General features: G+C 39.7%; 1 protein-coding gene across 3 annotated transcripts in view; it reads left to right on the top strand.

The window, feature by feature from the left end:
• Positions 1–20,675, top strand: part of CNGA3 (cyclic nucleotide gated channel subunit alpha 3) — a 28,300-nt gene extending 7,625 nt beyond the window's left edge. Inside the window, exons 2-9 of one of the 3 annotated variants that reach the window (XM_051807026.1) lie at positions 1,656–1,787; positions 5,015–5,131; positions 6,566–6,745; positions 8,340–8,393; positions 12,660–12,779; positions 13,907–14,014; positions 14,748–14,854; positions 18,142–20,675. In XM_051807026.1, the coding sequence (XP_051662986.1) occupies positions 1,687–1,787; positions 5,015–5,131; positions 6,566–6,745; positions 8,340–8,393; positions 12,660–12,779; positions 13,907–14,014; positions 14,748–14,854; positions 18,142–19,547 (2,193 nt within the window). In that variant the 5' untranslated portion in view covers positions 1,656–1,686 and the 3' untranslated portion in view covers positions 19,548–20,675. The remainder of the gene's footprint in view (positions 1–1,655; positions 1,788–5,014; positions 5,132–6,565; positions 6,746–8,339; positions 8,394–12,659; positions 12,780–13,906; positions 14,015–14,747; positions 14,855–18,141) is intronic. The other 2 variants (XM_051807024.1, XM_051807025.1) reach the window with 2 other exon arrangements.
• Positions 20,676–22,744: the final 2,069 nt, after the last annotated feature.

Here is a 22,744-nt window from a genome sequence, read left to right as displayed (position 1 = left end):
AACTGCCAGAGGTAGACATCAATCTGATTGTGAATCATCAGAACTGATGAGTGTTACTGTTGTGTTAGGTCATCAAGATCTTAACTCAGTACTAACTTTGTGCTGAAAATACATCTTCAGAAAAAAGGTTAATGCTTTGTTACTTATGAATCATTCTTCTTTTCCCACCACCAAGCTTTTAAAACCTTGAGTTATGTTTTTAGCATAAAATATCTGCAGTTTAGAAATTAATTCTTCTGAGTGAACATTCCAATCTGAGGCTGGGTTGGGAGAACTCATTTTTTTATATCGATGTGTAATAAAAATGCCCATTTTTCCCCAGTAAAACTTCAGTTAACCAGCATGAACAGGGCTCAGCTTAAGGTGAGACACAGACATTAACTGACTTACACTGAGGAAAAATTAGTAATGGGAAATACTAATCAAAATTTCAGGTGTTAAATGATACGCAAGTGCTATTTCTAAACTAATTTTATTATTTCTGGATAAAAAAAATAACCTATTTTATATTTTGAAATATATTAAATAATTTTAAAAGTTGTATGTGATTTTCTTTAGTTGTCTGGAAGTTGAGTGCAGGGTAAGTTGGGTGTCTGTTTTTTAAGAAAGTGGATACATAATATAGTTCTAATCATGGATTATGAGCTTTGCTTCAGGAATAATTTGGGACAGAAAGTTAGTTTCTGAAAGATCTGTGTTTCATTTCCTCTTAAGGTGAATATTGTGTAGTCAGTGAGACAGAGGATTTCAGGTGAAAAAGAGACAGTAGGTAGTCTGAGGGAGTTAACTGATCCTAAGAGAATTTCATTCTAGTCATATCTCAAACAAAAAAGTTTCCTGAAGGGAGTTTCAAAACTTAAATTTTTCTGTTTTAAAAATTCAAAGTTTTCACTGAAAGTCTCTCAGTTCCTTATTTGTAAGACACTTGTCTTGAGCCTTAAAACTTGTTTTGTGAGGATAGATGTGATTTGAATTTGGAAAGGCATTGAAGGTCAAATCTGGAAAGGGATTCGGATCAATATCCTAAAACTTGTAGGAGGTGAGCAGCTAAATATCTTAACAGAGATTGTCTTGAAGCAGTATAATAAAAAATCTGAGTATATGTTTAGTGCAGATTTTTAATAATATAGAATTACTGCATGGTGTATGATAAGCTGAGGGGTAGGTTTCATTAGTTATCTGCTTGGTTAATATGTATTTTTGGAATAAACAGTTTAGTCACAAAATAGATAAAATTAGCGCAAGGGAATCAATGTAAAATGGAATGGGTTGTCCTAGCACATGTATTATCTAGCTGTTTTTGGTTGACTTTCTAACTGTAATCTTTTTTTAATGAGATTTTATATGCAATTTCAATGGATAATAATTATGACAGTGTAGGTATTCATAAAGCCCAGAGACTAAAAAGAATACGGTGTCATGTAACCCTTTTTTTAGGTCATGATGAATCTTCTTTGTTACACTTTTACTAGCACTTTTTTTTTTCTATCTACTACAGGTAAATCAAGAAACATGTCACATGTATGTGTAAATATCACTGGCTGTTATTCAAATGGTTGGAATTGCTTTTTACTGTTCTTCTGTTTTAATAAAGCACTCTTTTTAGTACTGAGCACATTTCTTTTGCAGTCTTCATATTTTTTTTCCCATTTCAGCTGTCATTTAGATGTTGATATGTAAAGCAAAATGGCAAAAATCAACACCCAGCACTCCTACCCTGGTATGCACAGACTGTCTGTCAGAACGACTGATGAAGATATTGAAAGGATTGAAAATGGCTATATCAGGTAATACATTCCTTTCATCAGAGTCAAGAGGACAGATTGCTGCATAATTTGTGGAACTCCTCTAGCACGAGGAATAGGAGCTGGAGTTATGGGAACGTTGTGTCATCTTGTTGACCCTGTGCACTGAACTGACTTAGCAACGCATATCCAAAGTACTGAAGAGACAGATGCAGGGAGGTTGCCATGGCTTGCAGTTTTGGAACCAGAAGCTGTACTACCTCAGGAATAAAGCCCATTTTCACCTCACTTGAAGTTATACTAACTCATTAAGGAGAAACATCTTTCTGAAGTCACCACACAGATAGCAGGGTGTGTGCTCCCGACAGAGTATTTGGAATTTGGTGAAAAAAAAAAAAAAGATCCTTTCAGCACCAGTGAAAAACCTTGGGAAGTGTTTTTAAATGTAGCCTCTGCAAATTACCTAGTTCATATGATAGGGAACATATGTGATGTATAAAGAATATCAACATTTTTGTGTTGGATTTTCAGAGTCCATCACTGTACAGAGGAAATGTAATAGTTCCTTTACATTTGCCTTCCTGTTTTAATAGTTTTAAAGTGGCTGTTTAAACTGTACCGGTGAGCTTGCACTTACATTTTGCACAGTACCAGTCATTTCTCTAAACTGGGCAAACTCTGCTGGGCATGCAGGAAGGTGTCTGATGATCCACAGCATTTGTACAGGCTGGAAAAAATGTTCTGCTTTTGTCTTGTTACAGTCAACCACCTCATCTATGTGGACCTTGTCAGAGTGTTTCTTGCTGTTCAAACGTATACCCAGACTGGAGCACTCAAACTCCTGCTGGGCTGATAGGACTGCCTGCTTTATGAGGATTTTTGAATTGCATGCCCCTAGTGTCTAGTATGGATGTGATTCCTGCCCTGTTTGAACTGGTTCTTTTTTCCTTTTTGCTTTGCTTACATGATACCTTTTGTCATGTGAGTGTACCTATACTAGGGAAAATGGAGCTGCTTCTATTCTGCACAGTGTGTCTTGCTTGACTTATTTAGATTTGGAAGAGCCATGTCCCTTTGTCTCTGTTTACAGTGATATCTCAGAAACAGGAAAAACACAGAAATAAGCATCTTCCTTTCCTTTTTTTTATGTCCTAGTTGCAGAGATATCAGTGATTGGCAGCTCACAAATGGAATTACTGATGGGGATGTGAGAGTGGGGTCATAAAGGTTTAACTGTAGGATTGAATCTCTTTGGTCATCTGCAATTTCAGAGGCAATGTCTTGCTTTTGACAGATAAGGAGACTGAAATATGTTTCTTCTTTGCCATTGTCTTCCTTCAGCTCCTGTTGGCTATAGTTCAGCAAAGCAATTAAACACATTACTTAGTTCTCACTAAAGTTAGTGGGTGTCAAATTTATGCCTAATGCTAAGGATGTGCTTAAGCCCTTTTCTGCTATGAAATGAGGCATTATCAAGAAAAAGAATTCACTGCAATAGTTAACAGAGAGCTGCTCCTGATCTTTAAGCTGTCATTCTCATATATGCAGGAGTAAGTGATTCTTGTGCCCATATTTTTAGTTCTGTAGCGTGTTATGAAGTTGGTTCATTTTGTTAAAATAAAAAATTGACAAAACAAAAAATAACAAATGAATCTCCATTTTAAAAATCCAACCTCTGCAGAGAAACAACTCAAATAGGAGAGGCAGCATAATAGTCTATAGACACAGATTGCCTGTCTAAAAGTTGGGGTTCAGCTGGGCCCTGTAGACATCTGGATTTCGGTGCCTTTGTGTGAGAAGGTGTCTATGTTCCTGGTGTCATGAGTGGAGATGTAGTCAGTACTCACAGTCAGCAGCACCTGGGAAACTGTTCAGCTTACCCTGGAGCTGAATAACTCTTCAGGCTCATTTGGCTCTGTTGATTATGAGAGAGGTATTTAGTTGACTAAAATAGGCATCTAATGCTATTTGAGATACCATAGGGTATTTGAAGCATTCAGGTGGTGCTAGTGGATGTGAGGAGAGACCTGTGTGCTCTGGAGAGGTCTGATAAAGTATTTTGAAGTATTCCAAATGGTACTAGACTCCTATATTGAGGCAGCTGAATCAAGCCGAAGATAGCCACTGACTATAATGAGAACTTAGATACTTATTAGGCACTGCCCAGCAGCAGTATTAGAATTTATTGCTAAGATCACACAAAATGTATATTTGTCTGTAAACAGGAATGGAAGTACTTAAAAATAGCCATGGTAGTGCAGTCTAAAAGACGGACTAGTCCAGCATCCTTTTGCCAACAGGTCTGTAGGCCAGTGCTCTAGGAAATAGTAAAAAAGGTGGGCAAACTACTACATCTAGCTCAAGAGACTTCTTGAGATGAATGCAGGCTCTGTGTATCTGGTAATCCATAATGAATTTCTATTCCATGAGTTGATTGATTTTCCCCTAGAAGCCATGTTAACTTTGGCAGCCACAATACTCTCAGCATTGACAACATGAACTAGGCTATAAAAGTATTTCAGTTCTAGGCAGTGTCTACTGGTGTTTTGTAATTAGAAGAGAAGTAGAAAACAGTTTACAAGTTGAGAATCCTGGGACTTTCAGGATCTATTTTAGTATTCTTTGTGTAGAAATAATAAAATTTTAATTCTATGTTTGTCAGTTTCTCAACTGTGAGTACACTCCACAAAACTGAGCTGCTAATTATCTTTTTGTGGGCATTGAAAGTGCTGTTGCCAGTTCTTTTGAAGATACTGCAACTATCATTATAGTCAATATTTTCCTGGCAATACAGATGAACAGACTCATGTGAGAGTTCATGTCTGCATTACAAAGGGGGAAAAAAAGATCCAGTGGTCGTGATAAAGTCTTGTAAAAGTGAATACAAAAGACTGGAAAACATAGAGGAAATCTTAGGAGTACTAAAAAAAAATTCAGAGTGAACCCTCATGAAGTCCGGAATTTCAAAACTCCATTACTGAAAGATGAGGCTAAATTTTCATCTCTTTTTCTCAAATGCTATTTTTTCAAGTGCTCATGAATAGTCTCTAGCTTCTGAGCTTACTGGAACGTATGACAGAGCCTCTCCTGACTTTAATTCACGTTGGATGGCTCCAGAAAAGTTAGAACACAGGGTTATCAAACATATGCTGTGTTACTAAGAAGACAATTTGCTGCCCTGTTTCCTGATGTAGTAGGTGGGAAGAACTGGTTGGGGTAAGTCTGGTGAATGCTATATGGAATTCTTAAAAAAAAAATTGCCTTTGCAGAACCCATTCACGATGTGAGGATGCGTCTTCAGAACTGCAGGGAGTCATTTCTGTGGAGGGAAGACATTTATCTGAATCCCAGACGAGCTCATTCACAGGCAGGGGAGCAATGGCAAGGTAACATGCTGACTAGTAGAACTTCCAGCATTAAATTTAATTTGTTGAAAGAGACCACTCACAATTTGGAGTCAAAGAAAGAAGAGCCATCACTTTCCAAAGAAAATGGATGAAGAAAGTCTATTAAGAAGTAACAGAGGTTGTCTTTGACCTTGATTCTCAACTCTTCACTTATTGCTAGTAAAAATCTTAGAATCTGAGAGATGCTGAATAAGCCCACACAAAGTTGTCAGATATAAAAAAATAAATTATTTTTACATAATCAGATCTGAAAATATGTTGAATGCTGTGGAAATGCATGAAGTGAGGCCAAACTGTGAAGTAAATGGGTAAGTGTTTGATTCTGGCTGATAGCAGATGCAATGTTACTGTACTATCAAATAAAACATAACGATGGTTCCCTTTTGGTAGATGGCTCTGGCAAGGGAGGAGACAGGGGATCTTGTGTTGAGAGTGCAAGAGTTTCTCTCAGTTTTTAGAATCCAATTATGTTTATAATGGATTTGGAACCTTAGTCAGAAAAATTGAAGTCAACCGTTGGCTTAAACTGTTCACATTACCAGGACTTAAACATAAACCTAAAGTGGAGCTTCAAAAACTTATTGTGTCTGCTTTAAATGTTTTTGTCTGAGACTGCAGAGCTCTGCCTTTGGATACCATTATTACACACAATACAGACCATGCTCAGTTTAAGCATAGTGTATTCCAAAGAGCAAAGAAAAAAATTTTTACAAAGCTAAGGTCATTTAAAGAGTGTTGTTTACACTTAAGCCTTTTGTATGGGGAAAATAAACTTCTCTGGTTGTCAGATAGCGACACCACCATGTGTAGATTAAAAAGTGTGCAAAAAGTTGAATTTAGATGAAAAATGTTTATAGGTGTGCATTTTGTGTAAACATAAAACACACGAATATTTAAATTCATACTGAGAACTTCCTTTTTAGTCTTTATATTGTTTACCCTTTTTCAGAATAGTTTGAATTATGTGTGTCTGGCTACTGTTAGGTATGCTCTGAATATACAAGGTAGTTTCTGATGAAAACATAAATGCTAAGCAATTTAAATGTTATGGTATCATAACGTGACTCCTGACTGCAAATTCTCAAGGACCTAAAACAAGTACCTCTGATGGACTTCATTGAGTATCTCACACTGAGATGGAAAGGCCCTCATTGACAAGAATATTGTATTGCTCCTGCAATGCTGATACTGTGGACTAGGAACTAATGTGTGAGATATTTTTGTGATCCACTGCAAAAGATAATCTATGAAATTGAGGGAAGTGACTGGGTTTACAGTTGATCCATCAAGTTTAATTTCATGGCAGGTGGAGAAGTGGAGAAAAATCCTCCTGGGCTGCTGTTTGTGAGAATGTTTTAAGGCATCTTATGTTCTTGTGTGGTTCAGTCAATTTTGTGTGTCTGTTCCATGCAGGCTGTCACGATTTGTCTTATCCGTAAGGTCATGGGCCACAAGACATTCCCATCATGAAGACCAAAGGCCTGATTCTTTCCTGGAGCGTATCAGAGGGCCGGAGCTCGTAGAGGTGTCCAGTAGGCAAAGTAACATCCGCTCCTTTCTGGGTAGCCGTGAGCGGCCTGGGGCAGTAAACAGGTAAGATGTGTTTATACTTTAAATGAAGATGACTGAGGTTATGGTATTTTCTTGGTAATTAGGATCTAAGTTTTATTTTAAGAAGAGGGTAAGGAGCTTAGCATGGGAAATGCTGCCTGGGAATCTTCATATAACTGAAGTATTACAGCTTTCAGCAGACTTTCTCTTTCCCCCTCAAATGCACTGTGGCAGAGATCTTGAAGTAAAGGATTCTGGTCATACTGCTTCAGGCAGAATGATTTCTCAGAACTGGAATTTTATCATAGGCAAGCTGTGCAACTTGATGTTGCTAAACTCATCTCTACTGAGGATGAATGTGATTTTTATTTCAAGAATCCAGAATATTGCTAGCTATGGCTTTTCAGGACATTAATATTAATGCACATTATCTGCAAGTATTAGGAAACTTCAAACAAGCAGTTGTGTTGTTATACCTACTCAGGAATTCATCTGCTAACGTTACAGAAGGCTTCTGATGCAGAAATCTTTTGGCTGCTGACTTCACTTATTACTACATACTCATTCTTTGGTATGAAAGACAGGTTCAGTGTTATCTTAATTTTTTTTTCCAATAGAGCAACAGAGGCTTGCAAGAGAAAACTTTATGTTTTTTGACTTGCTGGATTATTATTGCTTTACAGACATATGATACAGTGTTTTAAGTTTAACTCCAGGTAGAAGAGGCAAAAATGAAGTCCCAAAACAAAAGTTGACTTTCTGTTTATCATGCTTTGAAGCAGAGACTCCCATTTTTTAAATTTGTTTTTTTTCTGCATAGTTAAGGATTGGTAGGTAAGCAAGTAATAAGACAATTTGTTTCAAAATCTGAGCTAGTCATTCAGATTAAAGCAAAAATCTTTGAAAGGCTGTGCATGGTACAGGTTACCTTGATTTATTGTGGTCCAGCACAGCCTTATTATCTTCACTTGATCTACTCCTTGGAAATTCAGCTCAAAAGCACATATTGAATTAGCCAGACTATTGTCTCATTTCTCAGATGTCTGGATCGGTAGCAATTGATCAGTAGCCACTTCAGATTTGAAGTAATTAGAGAGGACAGCATTGATCCTGGGCCAACAGACCTCTACATGAGGCTATTCAAAGTGAATTTGAGAGTATCCATCCTTGCCTTCTCAGTTTTACATTGTTGCTGCTTGACAGTAACTCCCAGTTGTTATATCCTGAAGGCTTAATTCTGCAACAGTGGTAGGTATGCTCATTACTTACCCACAAGCCTTGACGCTGCATTCGTGAAGATGAGTTGAAAGGACTGAAGAAAGCTTAAAATAGCAGCCCCATGAGTAAAAGGCTAAAAATAGTGAGGTGCATATTGCCATGCACTGATACACCTAAGAACAAGCTTCAGGCATCAAATGTGGTCACAAATGGGTATGCGAAGCACATGGTAAAGCGAAACTGGTGCCTTGAAGCAGTTATGCAAAGAGGCTTATCACAGCAGTCAAAGTTGACCTTCCTAATCTTATCAGTGCATATGTGAGGTGCTAGTAAATTAGTCTGTCATGTCTGTGAACACGTGCATGAAATACCAACAGTCTTTACACTCTTTAATGTGTTTTATTTAACTTGCTTTCAGTCACTGGCCTTTGGCCAGATTTAATGTCAACTATAGCAACAACACCAATGAAGAGTAAGTACTGATAACTTCTAAACATCTTTCTATACTACTGGCACCTTGTCTTTTTCCCTTTCCAGCCTAGTAACATTTGTAGTTACTGTAGTTACTCCTTAGCTCTCACTAAGCCTTTCCTAGGAATATAGTTTTATTATAGAGAAAGGTCTAGTTTTCTTAGTGTGAAAAACATTCTTCGTGCTCCCTGTGAACTTCTTTTTGTCTGAAGTTACCATTTCCTCTCAAGGACTGAATTTGATCAAGAATTCAGTCGCTACCTCCTGTTGTTCAGCTGGCTGATTTTACTGCATCACCAATTGATTTATTAATTCTTCAGTTTTTAAATGAGATTCATGTATTAATTTTCTAATAGTGATTTTCCTCTTTTAACATACTGGTCCGTTTTTGCAAATCAAGTGCCCCAAAAATTTCAGATTGTCAAATGAGAAGTGGATACTGGCCAAGGTACCAAGAAAACACTTCTGTGTGCATCCTTTTAAAGTGTATTTCAGTTCAGCAGATATTGTTGTTTTAGAGAGAGTGAAAGGCACCATATTAGACCTGGTATTGTAACAGAAGCTGTCCTTTTGTTTTGTCTGTTTTATATAATTGACAAGCTATTTCACAGTGTTACACCAAAGAGAAATTTATTGAACAGTGTGACGAGCTCCTGTAATTTAAAATCACCCAACACCAATGTTTGTTTCTTGCTCAGCTGTTGGAGGACATATCTGCTCTTTAGTATCCAGCAGCAGATCTGTTCTCACGCATGATGATAGTAAATTTTTTTCATTGTTTTCCAAATGAAAGCAAAAAAAAAATTAATCAAGACAGCTTCTAATTGTGTCAGAAATACTTTTAGAAAACTCTTGGGGTTTATTTTCTCGAAATAATTTTGTCATGGGCAAGTTCAAACTGTACATTTTAAATGATGCTGCAAAACCTTTGTGCACATAGGTGGACAAGAAGTTTTCCTCCTCCTAGAGCAACTTTTTGGTTTTGTTTGCATAACTTTTATTAAAAAGGAAAATCTGTGTGCAGTGAACAGTGAGAGAAATGTGTAGATTTTTATTCAGACTGGTATAAAAGAAGTGCTATAAGCCTGCAGCTTAGCCTCCTAGATGGGGCCCAAAGGATTGATTAGGATGGAAATACTTCTGTCTTTCTCTGTTTCTGACAATGACTCATGTACCTTGGGCAAGACTTTCATCCTTCCAATTTTTCGTCATTTTTAAATAAATACAATACCTGTCTGTCTACCTGCCCGACAGTCTGAAATATACTTGATTTTCAAAGTACTTGACCCATGAGAAATGCAAATATTTGACTAATTCAAAGACTGTGACAGCGTTTTTATGAGGCTGACGAAGATGTTTTCCAAGTCTAAAACTGCGGAAACACAGAATGGGTGCTGCTCTGTTGGGGTCAAAAATGGAGACACAAACAACTGTTTCATTAGTTACTGCGTTCCAGTTTCCTCAGTGGCACTGATAAAGAAAAATGAATGTCTTTTTTAAGCTTTAGGTTTTTTATTATGTTAAAGACCTAAGTGTGCCAGGTCTTGGGGAACTGTTGGTGATGCTTTCAAGTCTTTGATTATGACCAATCTCTTCGTCCGAGTGACTTCCATGAGCAGACTGCAAATAGGTGGGAGTGTGGTAAGGTGGGAGGTATGACAATAGAAAGATGCACAGAGGCCACATAAATGGAAGAAACTCAATTATGAAAGATACCTGTAGAGGACAGATGAGTTTGTAGAAGATCTCAGGCCAGAGAAAAATAATTATTGGCATGAGATGCTGTGTAAAATAATGTTTTTTCACTTTTTAAAAATAAACCATAAACATAGAAGGGAGCTGGCATGGTCAAAATATTCCCTCCAAAGTTCACCACCACCAAGACTTTTTGATTGATTCTCTGTCTCAACTTACTTTTCCCTGCATAACAAGATCCACAAATGTATAGCCCTATCCTTTGCAAATTCTGTTTACTTATAACTTTTGGTAAGAATGAGACATTTGAAATCTTGAGGAGCTACATTGATGTTGATAACAGCAACTGTGAATTGCCTTTAAGATCAGACACCATTTATAGTAATCTGCAGCGAAATCCTGACATGTTTTTTAAACAGGAAGGAGTTTTGGGGCCAGATTTGAAAATGAAGCCATAAAGTCCAGGGCAGTCAGTAAGCAGAGAAATAGATACTTGAGCAGCAGTTCCCACTGCTGTGTAAGAAGCAGCCTTGGTAAATGAAAAGCTGTTTCTTTGATTTGAGATGCATGCATAAATAGAAGATCAGTCAAGCTAACAGTTCTTTTTTCCTCCAGTCGTACTCCCTTGCAGTGTATAATTTTGAAAGTTTCAGTGGTGTTGGTCAGCTTGGTAGATATTTCCCTGGATGTGGCAAAGTGTAGGATCTCAGCATTTTTTTGCCAAACGAGCCTGGGCTTTCCAAATCACAGTGTGTTGCTCCATCACTATGGAAATGTCTAAGGGTAAGAATTAGAACAGGTGCTCATTGCTAACAGGTGAAAGCTGCTACTATCTTAAAATTGATGACTGCTGTCTTCTCCTTTGGAGTGCTTGTTTCTCCCTGTAACAAGCACATTCCTAGACATGACTGCCATGCGCAGACTAGACCTTTCTGATCTGAGCAGTATGAGCAGGTATGCGTGAAAAGCACAAGTCCTGTTTTTCACCTGTTATTCCATACTCTGCCTTTGCTGTGGGATGTGGCTGTCATTGAACTAATGTATCCTTTCTTGACACCGGTGCAAAGGGAGACTCAGACCCAGTCTCGGCAGTTCAGAGAACATGAAGCTCCCATGGGAGCTAGAGTCCCTGGCTTTCATCCAAACCAGACATTATCTGTGGGGAGTTATGTTTAAATATGCATTATCCACATATACTGTAGTGTTAGGAACAGTTTTAGGCTTTTCTGTCTAATGGGGACACTTTCTTCTTCAAGGACTAGACAAATTTCAAATAAAAAGAAGGAGATCTCAGGCAATGCATTACATGATTCTTGACCATGGCATGTAAAAAATTTAGCTTTAAGATTATGTATTGGCAGAATCTTAAGAGAGATGTTAACTTTCTGCAGTTTTGAAAAGGATTTGTGGACCTATCTGCTATAAGTTAACATAGATCTGACTTGCCCCATTCTTAGGTTTGTCTGAACAGAAGAGTCTTGAACTATCTTTATATCTGGCTTATCACATTCTAATGAGCTTGAACAGTATGAAAATCCATGTTCAGAGTTAAGTTTTGAAGCCTGAGTCAGTGCTGGATACTTTGGAATGTTAGAATATATCGTGTTAAAATGGTCCCTATTTTAATTTATTGAATGGAAAACGATTAATTAACTTGGAGACTATCATGATTCCATCAAGTCTAGGCAAAATTCCCATTGATTTTAGGAAAGGTTGGAACTTCATGCTTAATGCTCAGCCTTTGAGTACTGTGGCAATGGAAAATGGGCAGAGCAATTTGAGCATAGCTCCTCTGACCAACCACAGACACTTGCATCTGAGCCGGGCAACCCACTCTTCTATTACAGTTGATGGAAAGCAAAGAAATCCTTTTGGAGCACAAGTCATCTTGTGGACTCATGGACTATGCCACATGGAATATCTCATAGATATAGTAGATCTCTATCTCTTACATGCAACTAAAATAGCATGGCTTAATCATGTTGACTATAAAGCATTTATAAAATGACTACTGTATAGTTAAGCGAGACACACTTCTTTTCTCTACATTTGCTGATTTTGTTCAGATATTGTCTGGAACTCTTCTAGGCAATCGTTAAAACCAGAGGTAATTAATTAATTATAGCTTTGCTGATTTCAAAGAACCATGAGAGGAAATTGAGCGTAATTTTGTTTAATTACTATTAAAGCTTCAGACAGTCACAGTGAGGTTTTAGCTATGCAAAGAATGTTGACAGTTTGTTAAGCCATTTCAAGTTTTGTCATCATTTGATAGATTTCTTTTTAAATGCCTGGGTTCTAAAGAATGAAACAAATTGAGAGTGTTTACTTAAAATCATCCTGGTACACTGATGTCTGAAAAGGTCGAGAAAGTGTGGGTGACTAATGCAGAGAATCAGCCAGCTGGTTACCTGATGTGAGAGTGTGGTGCTGCCAGGGTGAGAGGTCTCAGCTGGATCCCCGTCCTACTCTGTCTGGAGAGTAGTCTAGTTTCCTCTACCTCAACATCCACCCTCTCCCTAAACTACTTCAATATTGGTAATATTGCTAAGCTTTGCATTATGTTGTACAGCAAAAAGGAAGAAAAGAAAGAGGTTAAAGAGGAGAAAAAAGAGGAGAAAAAAGAGGAAAAGAAAGAGGAAAAGAAAGAGGAAAAGAAAGATGACAAAAAAGATGATAAAAAAAAGGAAGAGTAAGTATAAAGAACAAATATGTGCTTGTAACATACCTCCCTGCACTACAAAACATGGTATGGCATTTCATCATAACACTTTCACTGTTACTGTTCTGTGGACTGCAGAACCTTAGCCTGTCAAGTCTTTAATACATTTTCCACTTTGGAAAGGTTTCAACTGCTTGGCAAAGTTGTTACATCTTGAAGATCTGTGTTTAGACCTGTGTCACGATCAGCTTCCTATGTCAATAAAAGGGAATTGAGCTGCCTTTGGTCACTTTGATTTGAAGATCACTTTTTTACTATAAGGACATCTTAGGACAGCAGCCTGCTTTGCAGAACTGCACAGACTTTTCATTGTTCCAGAATGACTCAGAGTCCATAATGACTCAGAGCAGATGAACCAAAACTCTGGTTCATCTTACCAAGAATCTTACATGTAGAAAATTAAAGATTTGCTAGTAAGTTTAGTTATTTCACTGACTAGTATATTTAATTACTTAATATGGTGCAGTTGATGGCTAGTGATCACTGAAGTTTGCTTCTGTTTGTTAGGGGATGACGTATTTCTGCAAAAAAATGAGACCATTTGAATGCTTTGCTCTTGCTTTGTCGCCCTAAAGCTGACACAAACATAGTAAAATTTAGTATTAGCAGTTATTAAAAGCAACAATGGAAGCAGATGAAAAAAGAGAATGCATTTGGTTGGACTTCACAGTCAAGGAGTATGTTACAGTAATATACTGTAAATTTATATGTATGTGTGTATATAGTGGCATATGCTATGTAGTCATGGGGACATGTAGTTAGGAATCATTTCCAAAAGGAATCTGCTTGATCTCAAGACCTTTTTCAGTGGGGGGCTTATACATAAAGGCTATGGGTTTTAGCCTGGATGATGTGAATGTCCGGGTTTTTCTTCCCACTCTTACTTACTTTTTCCGAAGTCGGGTCAAACAAAGAAATAGAGCTTGTCAGATGGGATGCAGCTAATGCTTGGTGTCCGATCTGGGCTGCCTGCATGGATAGTTTCTCTTCTCAGGCAGCTGTGAGTTCCTCACAAGATGAGCAGCCTCCAGAAGAGGGAGATCCAGCAGGTTGCTTGTTTACATTTCCAGTGTAAACCTGCATGTTTTCCTTTCCAGGCCAAAAAAAGAAGTCTTTGTGATAGATCCTTCAAGCAATCTGTACTACAACTGGCTGACCATAATTGCTGCACCCGTGTTCTATAACTGGTGTATGCTAGTGTGCAGGTATGGATTTCAGTTAATAATAATTCTATGTTTCAATCATTATGTTTCCCATGTAAATCACCCCCTTACCTCCCTGCAGTATCTTTCGGGTGGCTTACTTAGAAGATTTACCATTCATATACCCTTAGGGATATACGGTATGTCTACCACTGGGAATAGATGGCCAGTGTTTCTTTTTTTATCTTTTACTCTAAAAACAGGTGGTTGTAACTTGCAATAAGTGTCCTTGTGAGCACTGATGTGGCCTTTGTGTGCCACCTGCTGGCTGGCGGCTGAGGTGTGTTCTGGCCACTGCCAGGGATGAGGGCTTCTCATCTCACAGGAGAGAACAGAAGGGAGCGGTGCGGGCAGTGGTGGGGTGTCTTAAATTAATATAATGCATCTCTAGAGATGAGGACGGCTTGCAACTGAGAAACAAACCTTGTATTTTGGCACTGTCGTAATGGAGATGTGTAGCCCACGAAACCCGATGCATTTTTAATGGGATATGTTTAGGGATATGTTTAATCCTCCATAAGTGCACTTGTGTGGCATGTATGTGTTTGAGTTTTGTTCCTGGCCTGAACACCTTGGAATTCTGAAAGATCTTAGTATCTGTTCAGACATGGCTCTAGCCATGGAGATATGGTTCCTGTAATTTTTCAGTTCTAACAATGTGTGCTGCTAGGACACATACTGCAAATACTCTGTGCAGTTGGTGTAATTTTTTTTTTTTTAATCTTTGTTTCTTTAGAGCCTGCTTTGATGAGCTACAAATGGACCATGTTAAATTATGGCTGTTCCTGGATTATTGCTCTGATATCATCTATTTTTTTGACATGTTTGTCAGATTCAGAACAGGTGAGTCTTTCTGGGATTTTGGGTGTTTTCAAATACTACATGTATATAAAGGCTGGAAACAGAAATTTCGCTGTGAGGTCTGACCAGTGTAATATCCTGTCTCTGGCAGACCTCAGCAGTGGAGGCTTTGGAAAGATGAAGTGGCTGAGCAGTTTGGATTTTTTTTAAGGCTGAACATTCCAGCACTTGTTCTTCATTTGTCTCTAAATTCGGTTCTATCAGTGCTGAATAGGCATGCCAGAAGCTGACTGAATAGCCACTGTAAGAGGCTGTGTGGGGAAGGGGCAATAGGGCATTTTGGGCAAGAAATGAACTGTACCACACAAGTGCTGTTTTCTTAACCAAGTTGTTCAGCATCCTGGTCAGAAGCATCAGCTGAATTGCTCAAGCGCAAGAGCCCGGCACCAATGTCAGCCTTCAGTCTGTGATCTTCTGCCTGGAACCAGCAGTGCCTCCTGCTGTATTTTCTGCAGCCTCTGTGAGGTCCTGGCCAGATCTGCCACTGCCTGGTGCTAGGTTAGGGTTAACCCAGGCCCCTTTGTTTAGGTCTTTCCTTCCTGGAGGAAGTGCGAACTTAAAGGATGTGTGAGGACTGTGCCATGTCATGCTAAGTGGTTCTCTTCAGCTTCCCATTCGTGGTTCTGTAATCCTGGCAGGCTGAGAAGATTTCCTATTTGAGCATGCCCAGCTGATACAGATTCTAACCTTATAGGGATATCTGGTTTTAGCTAAATGAGGTCATAATATAGGCCTAAGCAAGGACATACAGTGCTCCATAACATTAAATTGCTGTAGTACTCCTTGATACACTTTGATGCTTCCACTTTGGTCCACTCAGGCAGTGCCTGGGCATGCTAGGAGGACAGCAGGGGGTGGGTGTTGTTCATGGTGTTGTTGTTGGAGCTGCCTGAAAGAACTTACATGTGAATACAAGCTGTCATGGTAGCTGGTCTCAGAGCCAGAAAGTGTTTCCTGTCTTGTTCTATTGACTGGTACAGACAAAGCCTCAAAATGCCTTGAAAGGGTCCAAACCCACACTGATCATTAAAACGAGAGTCCTTTTAAATCTTTCATTTTAACATGTTATCTATTTATATACATTTATTTATTTATTTATTTATTTATTTATTTATTTATTTAAAACTGTACTGACAGCTTGACAATAATTATGGCTTGTGAAAAGTTATAAACGTAATTACAAGACAGGGGCTAAAAATGCTGTCATGGGGGAAGCACACAACTCATGGCAAGCCAAATTCTTAAACTTAGCAAGAACCTTGTTCAAAAGAAAAGCAAATTTCAGATACCAGCCTAAATCACAAGACTGCTGTATTTGGGGCAGGGGGAGGAGGGCTTCATCTTCTTTGTGTACTTAGAATACCAACTGTGCCAACTAAATTTACCTTCTGCAGTTATATCTGTTATTGTAATGGGAAAGAATTGAGCAGAAATTGGGCATCTCCAGGCAATACAAGTTATAAATTTCCATGGGCTGCCCTGATAATTATATGTCTTAAAGCGTGGTTAGGTTGAATTTGCGGGTGTGGATTGAAACCGCAGAATCACAGCAGTGATCTCCTGAACACTTCAGTGCAGGTGTCTGCTGCAGTTTCATGCACTCCAATAAAGAATTCACTTCTTTTAGGTGCCAAAATCTTTCTCATAACAACCCTTCCTGGCTCTGCCTTTGCCTGCTGCCTTTTTCTCTGAGTCTGCAGGGTCCATCTGCCCTGGGGACAGAGGTCCTGGAAGCCTTTGGGGAAGAGTCTGACTTCCTGCTGTCTGAGGGCAGGGCCTGGCTTTGAACTGGGATCTAGGTAGCCCCATGAGTACTCTAATCCATGTCATCTTCTCTGTGGGGCATTTCTGTCTAACTGCAGGGCCAGTTTCACTGTGTTTCACCTATTTGGTGACTATGCACTGTGAAACAGAAAAGATTCATGTCTCAGCAGCTGGTTGTGTTTAGCATACTCTATGTTTTGATGTTTTCAAAAGGTTTTACTGTAAGACTTCAGTTCCATGAGGGGACAAAGAGAGCTGAGGGGGTTTATCTCCCTTCAGGAGGAAGGCATTTTCAAAGTTATTTTTCATAACTTTGAGTTAGAAATTCATCTGCCTGGCCAACTTTTCTGTTTAGTTGCATAACTGTTAGTAAGGGCATATCTGACCAGCTTTTTCAGCAGTTTTCTGGGATGTAACACATTAACGGCACAGGAAATACTTCCATTTGTAGGCACCATCAGTTTGCAGATATCCAAAGCCAGATACACACATGAGGCATCTCTACAGATCTACTATACATTCCAGAAATATAGCTGTGCTGTGTAGGGCACAAAGAAATGAAGCTTGGTCTTACTCAGCAGATGCTTCCCTGAAAAAGCTGTAGGTTGCTTTTAGATTGCTAAGGGATTAGTAAAATGTGAAAATCCCTCACATAGGGGGAATGTTTTGTTTTTTTCTCAGTGGACTTTTCCTCCTGAGTGGCCCAGTGGGCAGACAGTTGGATATCTCCACTCGCAATTGCAGCAAGTATTTTGCAGTGCATAGGCTGTTCCTTGTGGAAAATTTTCAATGCCTTGAGCTTTCAGAGTTACCAAAGAGCACTGTGGCTGTACTGTCTGCAGTAAAGGTCTCTAACTAAGTTTATATCTCCTTGTAATCTTTTTAAATCTAATATTTTCCAAATCATTTGAATGAATATCAATGTGCAAAATTCTAGCTCTCTCACTGGAAACGCTAAAAAGTGCAAACCAAGGAAAATCCTGTCAGTTTTACATTGGACACAAGAGGAAAAGCATGGCTTAGGGAGCGGGTCACTGGGTATCTATATTGTTTGGAAAAAAGTTTCCAATGATCCATTATACCTACTCATTCTTGGTATTTATTTAAAAATATTTCTCTCTGATTTTATACACAATTGCTTAACACTTGCTTAACTTTATTTATGACTCATGCCAATGATTCATAAAAAATGAGACATTTGAATCTCCCGTCTCCTTTTGCAAAGATACTTAGAGGAAAAAAATACAGCTGTCCCAGAATAGAGTAGAAAACTTCAGAGAGAACAGTGGTAATAATAGAGTCATTATCCTTAATCATTATATATCAGCTTTGAAACTTGATTGAAATATTTAAATTTTTAGTTAAATGACCTCATAATATATGAATGTCTGTATATGTAACAGTAAAAATTTTAATGTTCTCAGCTATCTGAAATGTAAGTCACTCAGTACTGTTGATGGTATTTTTATTCTAACAAGCAAAATCTGTATTTTTGTTCTTTGAAGGCTTCCTTGAACAAGGCTTGCTAGTTAAGGATGAAAAGAAATTACGAGAACATTATACCAAAACGTTGCAGTTCAAACTGGATGTGCTGTCTCTTCTGCCAACAGACCTGGCTTATTTGAAGCTTGGTTTGAACTACCCCGAACTACGGTTTAACCGCTTGCTGAGGATTGCTCGACTGTTTGAGTTTTTTGACCGTACTGAGACCAGGACAAATTATCCAAACATGTTTCGTATTGGAAATCTCGTGTTATACATCCTTATCATCATCCACTGGAATGCGTGTATATACTTTGCGATTTCGAAGGTCATTGGATTTGGAACCGACACTTGGGTCTATCCCAACATTTCCATTCCAGAGTACGCGCGCCTGTCTAGGAAGTACATTTACAGTCTGTACTGGTCGACGCTCACGCTGACGACCATTGGAGAAACACCTCCCCCAGTGAAAGACGAAGAGTATCTCTTTGTGGTCATTGACTTCCTGGTGGGTGTGCTGATCTTTGCTACCATTGTTGGTAACGTCGGCTCCATGATTTCTAACATGAATGCTTCCAGGGCCGAGTTCCAGGCCAAAGTGGATTCTATTAAACAGTACATGCAATTCCGAAAAGTGACTAAGGATTTGGAAGCCAGGGTTATTAAATGGTTTGATTACCTCTGGACCAACAAGAAAACAGTGGATGAGAAGGAAGTTCTCAAAAATCTGCCTGACAAGCTGAAGGCTGAAATTGCCATCAATGTCCATTTGGACACGCTAAAGAAAGTGCGTATATTCCAGGATTGTGAAGCTGGACTTCTCATTGAGCTGGTACTGAAACTGAAACCTACCGTCTTCAGTCCTGGGGACTACATTTGTAAAAAAGGAGATATTGGAAGAGAAATGTACATTATTAAAGAGGGGAAATTGGCTGTGGTGGCAGATGATGGCATAACCCAATTTGTAGTCCTAAGCGATGGCAGCTACTTTGGTGAAATCAGCATCTTAAACATCAAAGGTAGCAAATCTGGCAATAGGAGGACAGCCAACATTAGGAGTATTGGTTATTCTGATTTGTTCTGCTTGTCTAAAGATGATTTAATGGAAGCCCTCACAGAGTATCCAGAAGCCAAAAAGGCTCTGGAAGAGAAAGGGCGTCAAATTCTGATGAAAGACAATTTAATAGATGAGGAGGCAGCAAAAGCAGGAGCTGACCCAAAAGACTTGGAAGAAAAAGTAGGAAGACTTGAAACAGCTCTGGATACGCTGCAGACTAGGTTTGCGAGGCTCATGGCAGAATACACTGCATCTCAACAAAAGGTGAAGCAGAGACTTTCCAAAGTAGAAACCCGAGTGAAAAAATATGGTAGTGGCAGCTTATCAGTTGCAGAAGCAGAGGCTGAAAAACCTGAGGAGAAAAAGCAGTAATGGAGCATTTATATTTCCTCATTTATTCGAGAAAGTTGAAGCACTGAAAGCCATAAATGTATGTAAATATGTGTGTGCATACATAGACATGATTATTTTTATATGAACTCAAGAGAATGGTTTTTAGCACTTTTAACTGAAGCAGTATTTCTTTGCAAATAGAACACTGTCACCATCTTCTTAGGGGGAAATTTGGACTGGCACTTGGGTACTTTTTTGTACTGGGAGTGGGTTTCTTACAAGTTATGCTCAGAATGTCTGTTTTGTTTGGTACCTGTAGGCCTTGACACACTGTCTCTTCCCATACATCTTGTGTTAAGAAGGCATTGTATTTGAAGTAGAAGGAATTGGGTTTTTTCTTTTTTAAGGGCTTAAAAAATATTTATAGGGTACCTGCTGTACTTTGCTACCTTAGTAGCTGATTAAATGCATGGACAGAATCCAGGTTTCTCAAAATCTTTGTTCTTTCGCAGTGTAGAGTCTGTGCAAACAGTTGTCCGACAGCAAAGCAGCATCACTTACCTGGCCATTGCAGTGCAGCCCTGCACGTGTATGAAACAGCCATGCATCTGGATGTGTTAGCCTAATTCTTTCTAATGAGCTGGGCTCTGCACAAAGGACCATGCTGAGAGAGTAGCAGTGCTTATTCATGTCCTTTCTGGCATGGTCTGTGACGGCCTTTGCTGCTCTGCAACTGCTTCACTAGGGGGCAGAGTGTGAAATCCCCCCTTTTGTTTTTCTTAGCACAGTTCCATCCCCACTGGTAAAACACTCACTTGGAAGGGAGTCCCCAAAAGCTCACTGGTGGAAGGCAGCTGGGGCAGTATGGCTTCACCAAACCTGGGAAGAGAAAAGAGGGCCCTGGTGCATGCAGTTCCTGCATGTGGGATGCTGAGTGAATTCCCTGTCAGCAAGCAGGCAGTCCCAGAGGGAGGCTATGGAGAAACTGTGTGGACTGGCAGGGTAGGCTGTCCCTGCCTGCCAGCCAGCTTTCTCCCACAACAGGGTTTCTGTGAGGCAGGGAACGAGCACCATGTTGCAAAGTCATTCCAGTCACTAGGCCTATGTTTTCTTCCTTTTTCTTCTTTTACGAACAGGTGCCTACTCCACCTCTCTTTCCTATTTACTGCCATCCTTTCTCCAAAGTAGTTGTCACACTACCACCTTTCTGCTAGTTAGGGAGAATGCAGGCCACATTTGCTCAGGTTGTGTTGGTTGATTTTCTGCTTGCTGCAGAGTAGTTGTCTGGCTCTGAGTTGAATACATGTCTGGTCCACTCAGCCTGTTGTGATATTCAGGTTGGCACTGAGGTTTCTTGCTCTGTCACATTGCAACCTCAGGATTTGTGTCCTGCACACCCCTCTTAGCTTTCTCCACCCTCCTGCTCCCAGTTTCTTTCTAGGCCTCTCTCCCTCCCATTGAGGGGATTTTTTTAGTATTCTCCTGCTGGGAAGATACTAACTTTCATTTTTTGCTGTACAGTATTTTTCTGTCATGTAACTTTCCCTATGTTACTATCCTCCCTTACCGCACTGCTTTTTGAAAAGTATGGACTAGGAGAGCCTGTTCAGAACCCATGGCACAGGAGCTGGATTCTCCAATGGCATTAGGTATTACCATGGGCACTGCTCTGACTTTTCAATTGTCCTCAGTCCTGACTGAGGAGCCCTAACAGCATGTGGGATTGATGGCATGTGGGAGAATTGGTGAGAAATCCACTGAGGGTGGTTTAACTGCATGGTAGTGGAATAAAAAGAGGTGGTTTTGCTAAACTGAATACAACTGCTCAGAGTACACACTTATCTCTGGGCAAGCAGCTGTCCCCTTTCTATTGACACTTTTGAGCCTAGTGATGGAGATAAATCTGTCAGTGACTAAGGAACAGGGCTTTGCCAGCAGCGCTGGCAAAGGGACCATTGGGTAGTAATGTCCACACATGGCCCATGTCTAAACTCCTGTTTCATTGGCCTAGAAGACAACTACACTTAGGTATCTACTGTAGACTGGTCTTAACCTCTATTATCAAAATTTCCACTGACGGTAACAAGTGGTTTGGAAAGTAGCTGAGACCTGTATGTGGCCAGTGGCATTGGGGAGTATTGGTCTGTCAGCTGAATTTTGTCCTTATTTTCTTTAAGGATTTGAGACCAATGGGGAGGTCAGAGAGGCTGCTTTTGGCAGGGTCTAGTGCCCTTGCTACCCCTGAGGAAAGCAGGGCTGAGGTGGAGCTGGGTGTGGGCTCGTGGCAGTGGACCACGGCAAGCACAGATGGGGCAGTCACAGGCTGCTGCACCTCGTGAGAGGCAGGTACTGCACTCACCTGTGGCTGATGTTCACTGCTGTGTTACTCCTACACCACATCTGGTAGGTGTTTTGTACTTATTGACGTGTTCTACATCGGTCATTATCCTCTGTAAATATCTGTCTATCTACCCAACATAGTACAGCTGTTCCAGTCCAATAGGTATATACAAGTAAGGCTGTTTAAAGTACTGTTTATACCTGTTTAAAAACCTTACAAACACAAGACTGCTTCTTTACCTGATGGATCAGAACAGCCTAATCTACCAGTTAAATACATATTTGCTATTCCCTTTCCATGCCTCTTGGTCTGGTTTTCATATGCCAGAAAAAGAGCATTGTGATGCTACTGGTTTCAGTCACTTTGAAACATACAGCTTCTGGCATGACGACATCACATCCTTTGATATCAGTTTCTCTCTGTAAGATGTTTTTTCCCCTTCTTTAATGTGGCTACAGCATGAACATTAAAATATTTTGAGTAATGTTCAAGCAACTCTGTGTTTTCTCTTACCCATATCACTACATATTTTAGTATTTCATGACAGACTTTGATCATTTCAACATTACATGGCCTGGAAAATCATTAGCTGGAACAGAGATCTGAAGTGACAGAAAGCTAAGTGGGAATGGTGTTCTCCCCTCACTGCAGGGCAGCTGGCACACAGCTTTGGTCTGGTGCCCAGTTTTGACACCATCACTGTGTTTGCAGATACCACTCAGGCACATGAACCCGACCCCCACCCCACTGCCCGAGGGGTGTCGGGTCTGTGAGGCACAGAGCCTGACGGGCTCTTCATGCTGCTGCCACCTGTCTCCTGTCCTCCCCTTCCCCAGCTCCATGCAGGGCGGCACAGCAGGGACAGTGCTTTGTCTAGCAGAAATAAGTATTAACA

The sequence above is a fragment of the Manacus candei genome, unplaced genomic scaffold (assembly GCF_025592945.1).
Source record: "Manacus candei isolate 608988 ecotype Guabito, Panama unplaced genomic scaffold, ASM2559294v1 h1tg000069l, whole genome shotgun sequence".
Classification (NCBI taxonomy): Eukaryota; Metazoa; Chordata; class Aves; order Passeriformes; family Pipridae; genus Manacus; species Manacus candei.
This window is presented reverse-complemented; position numbering and strand designations above follow the sequence as displayed.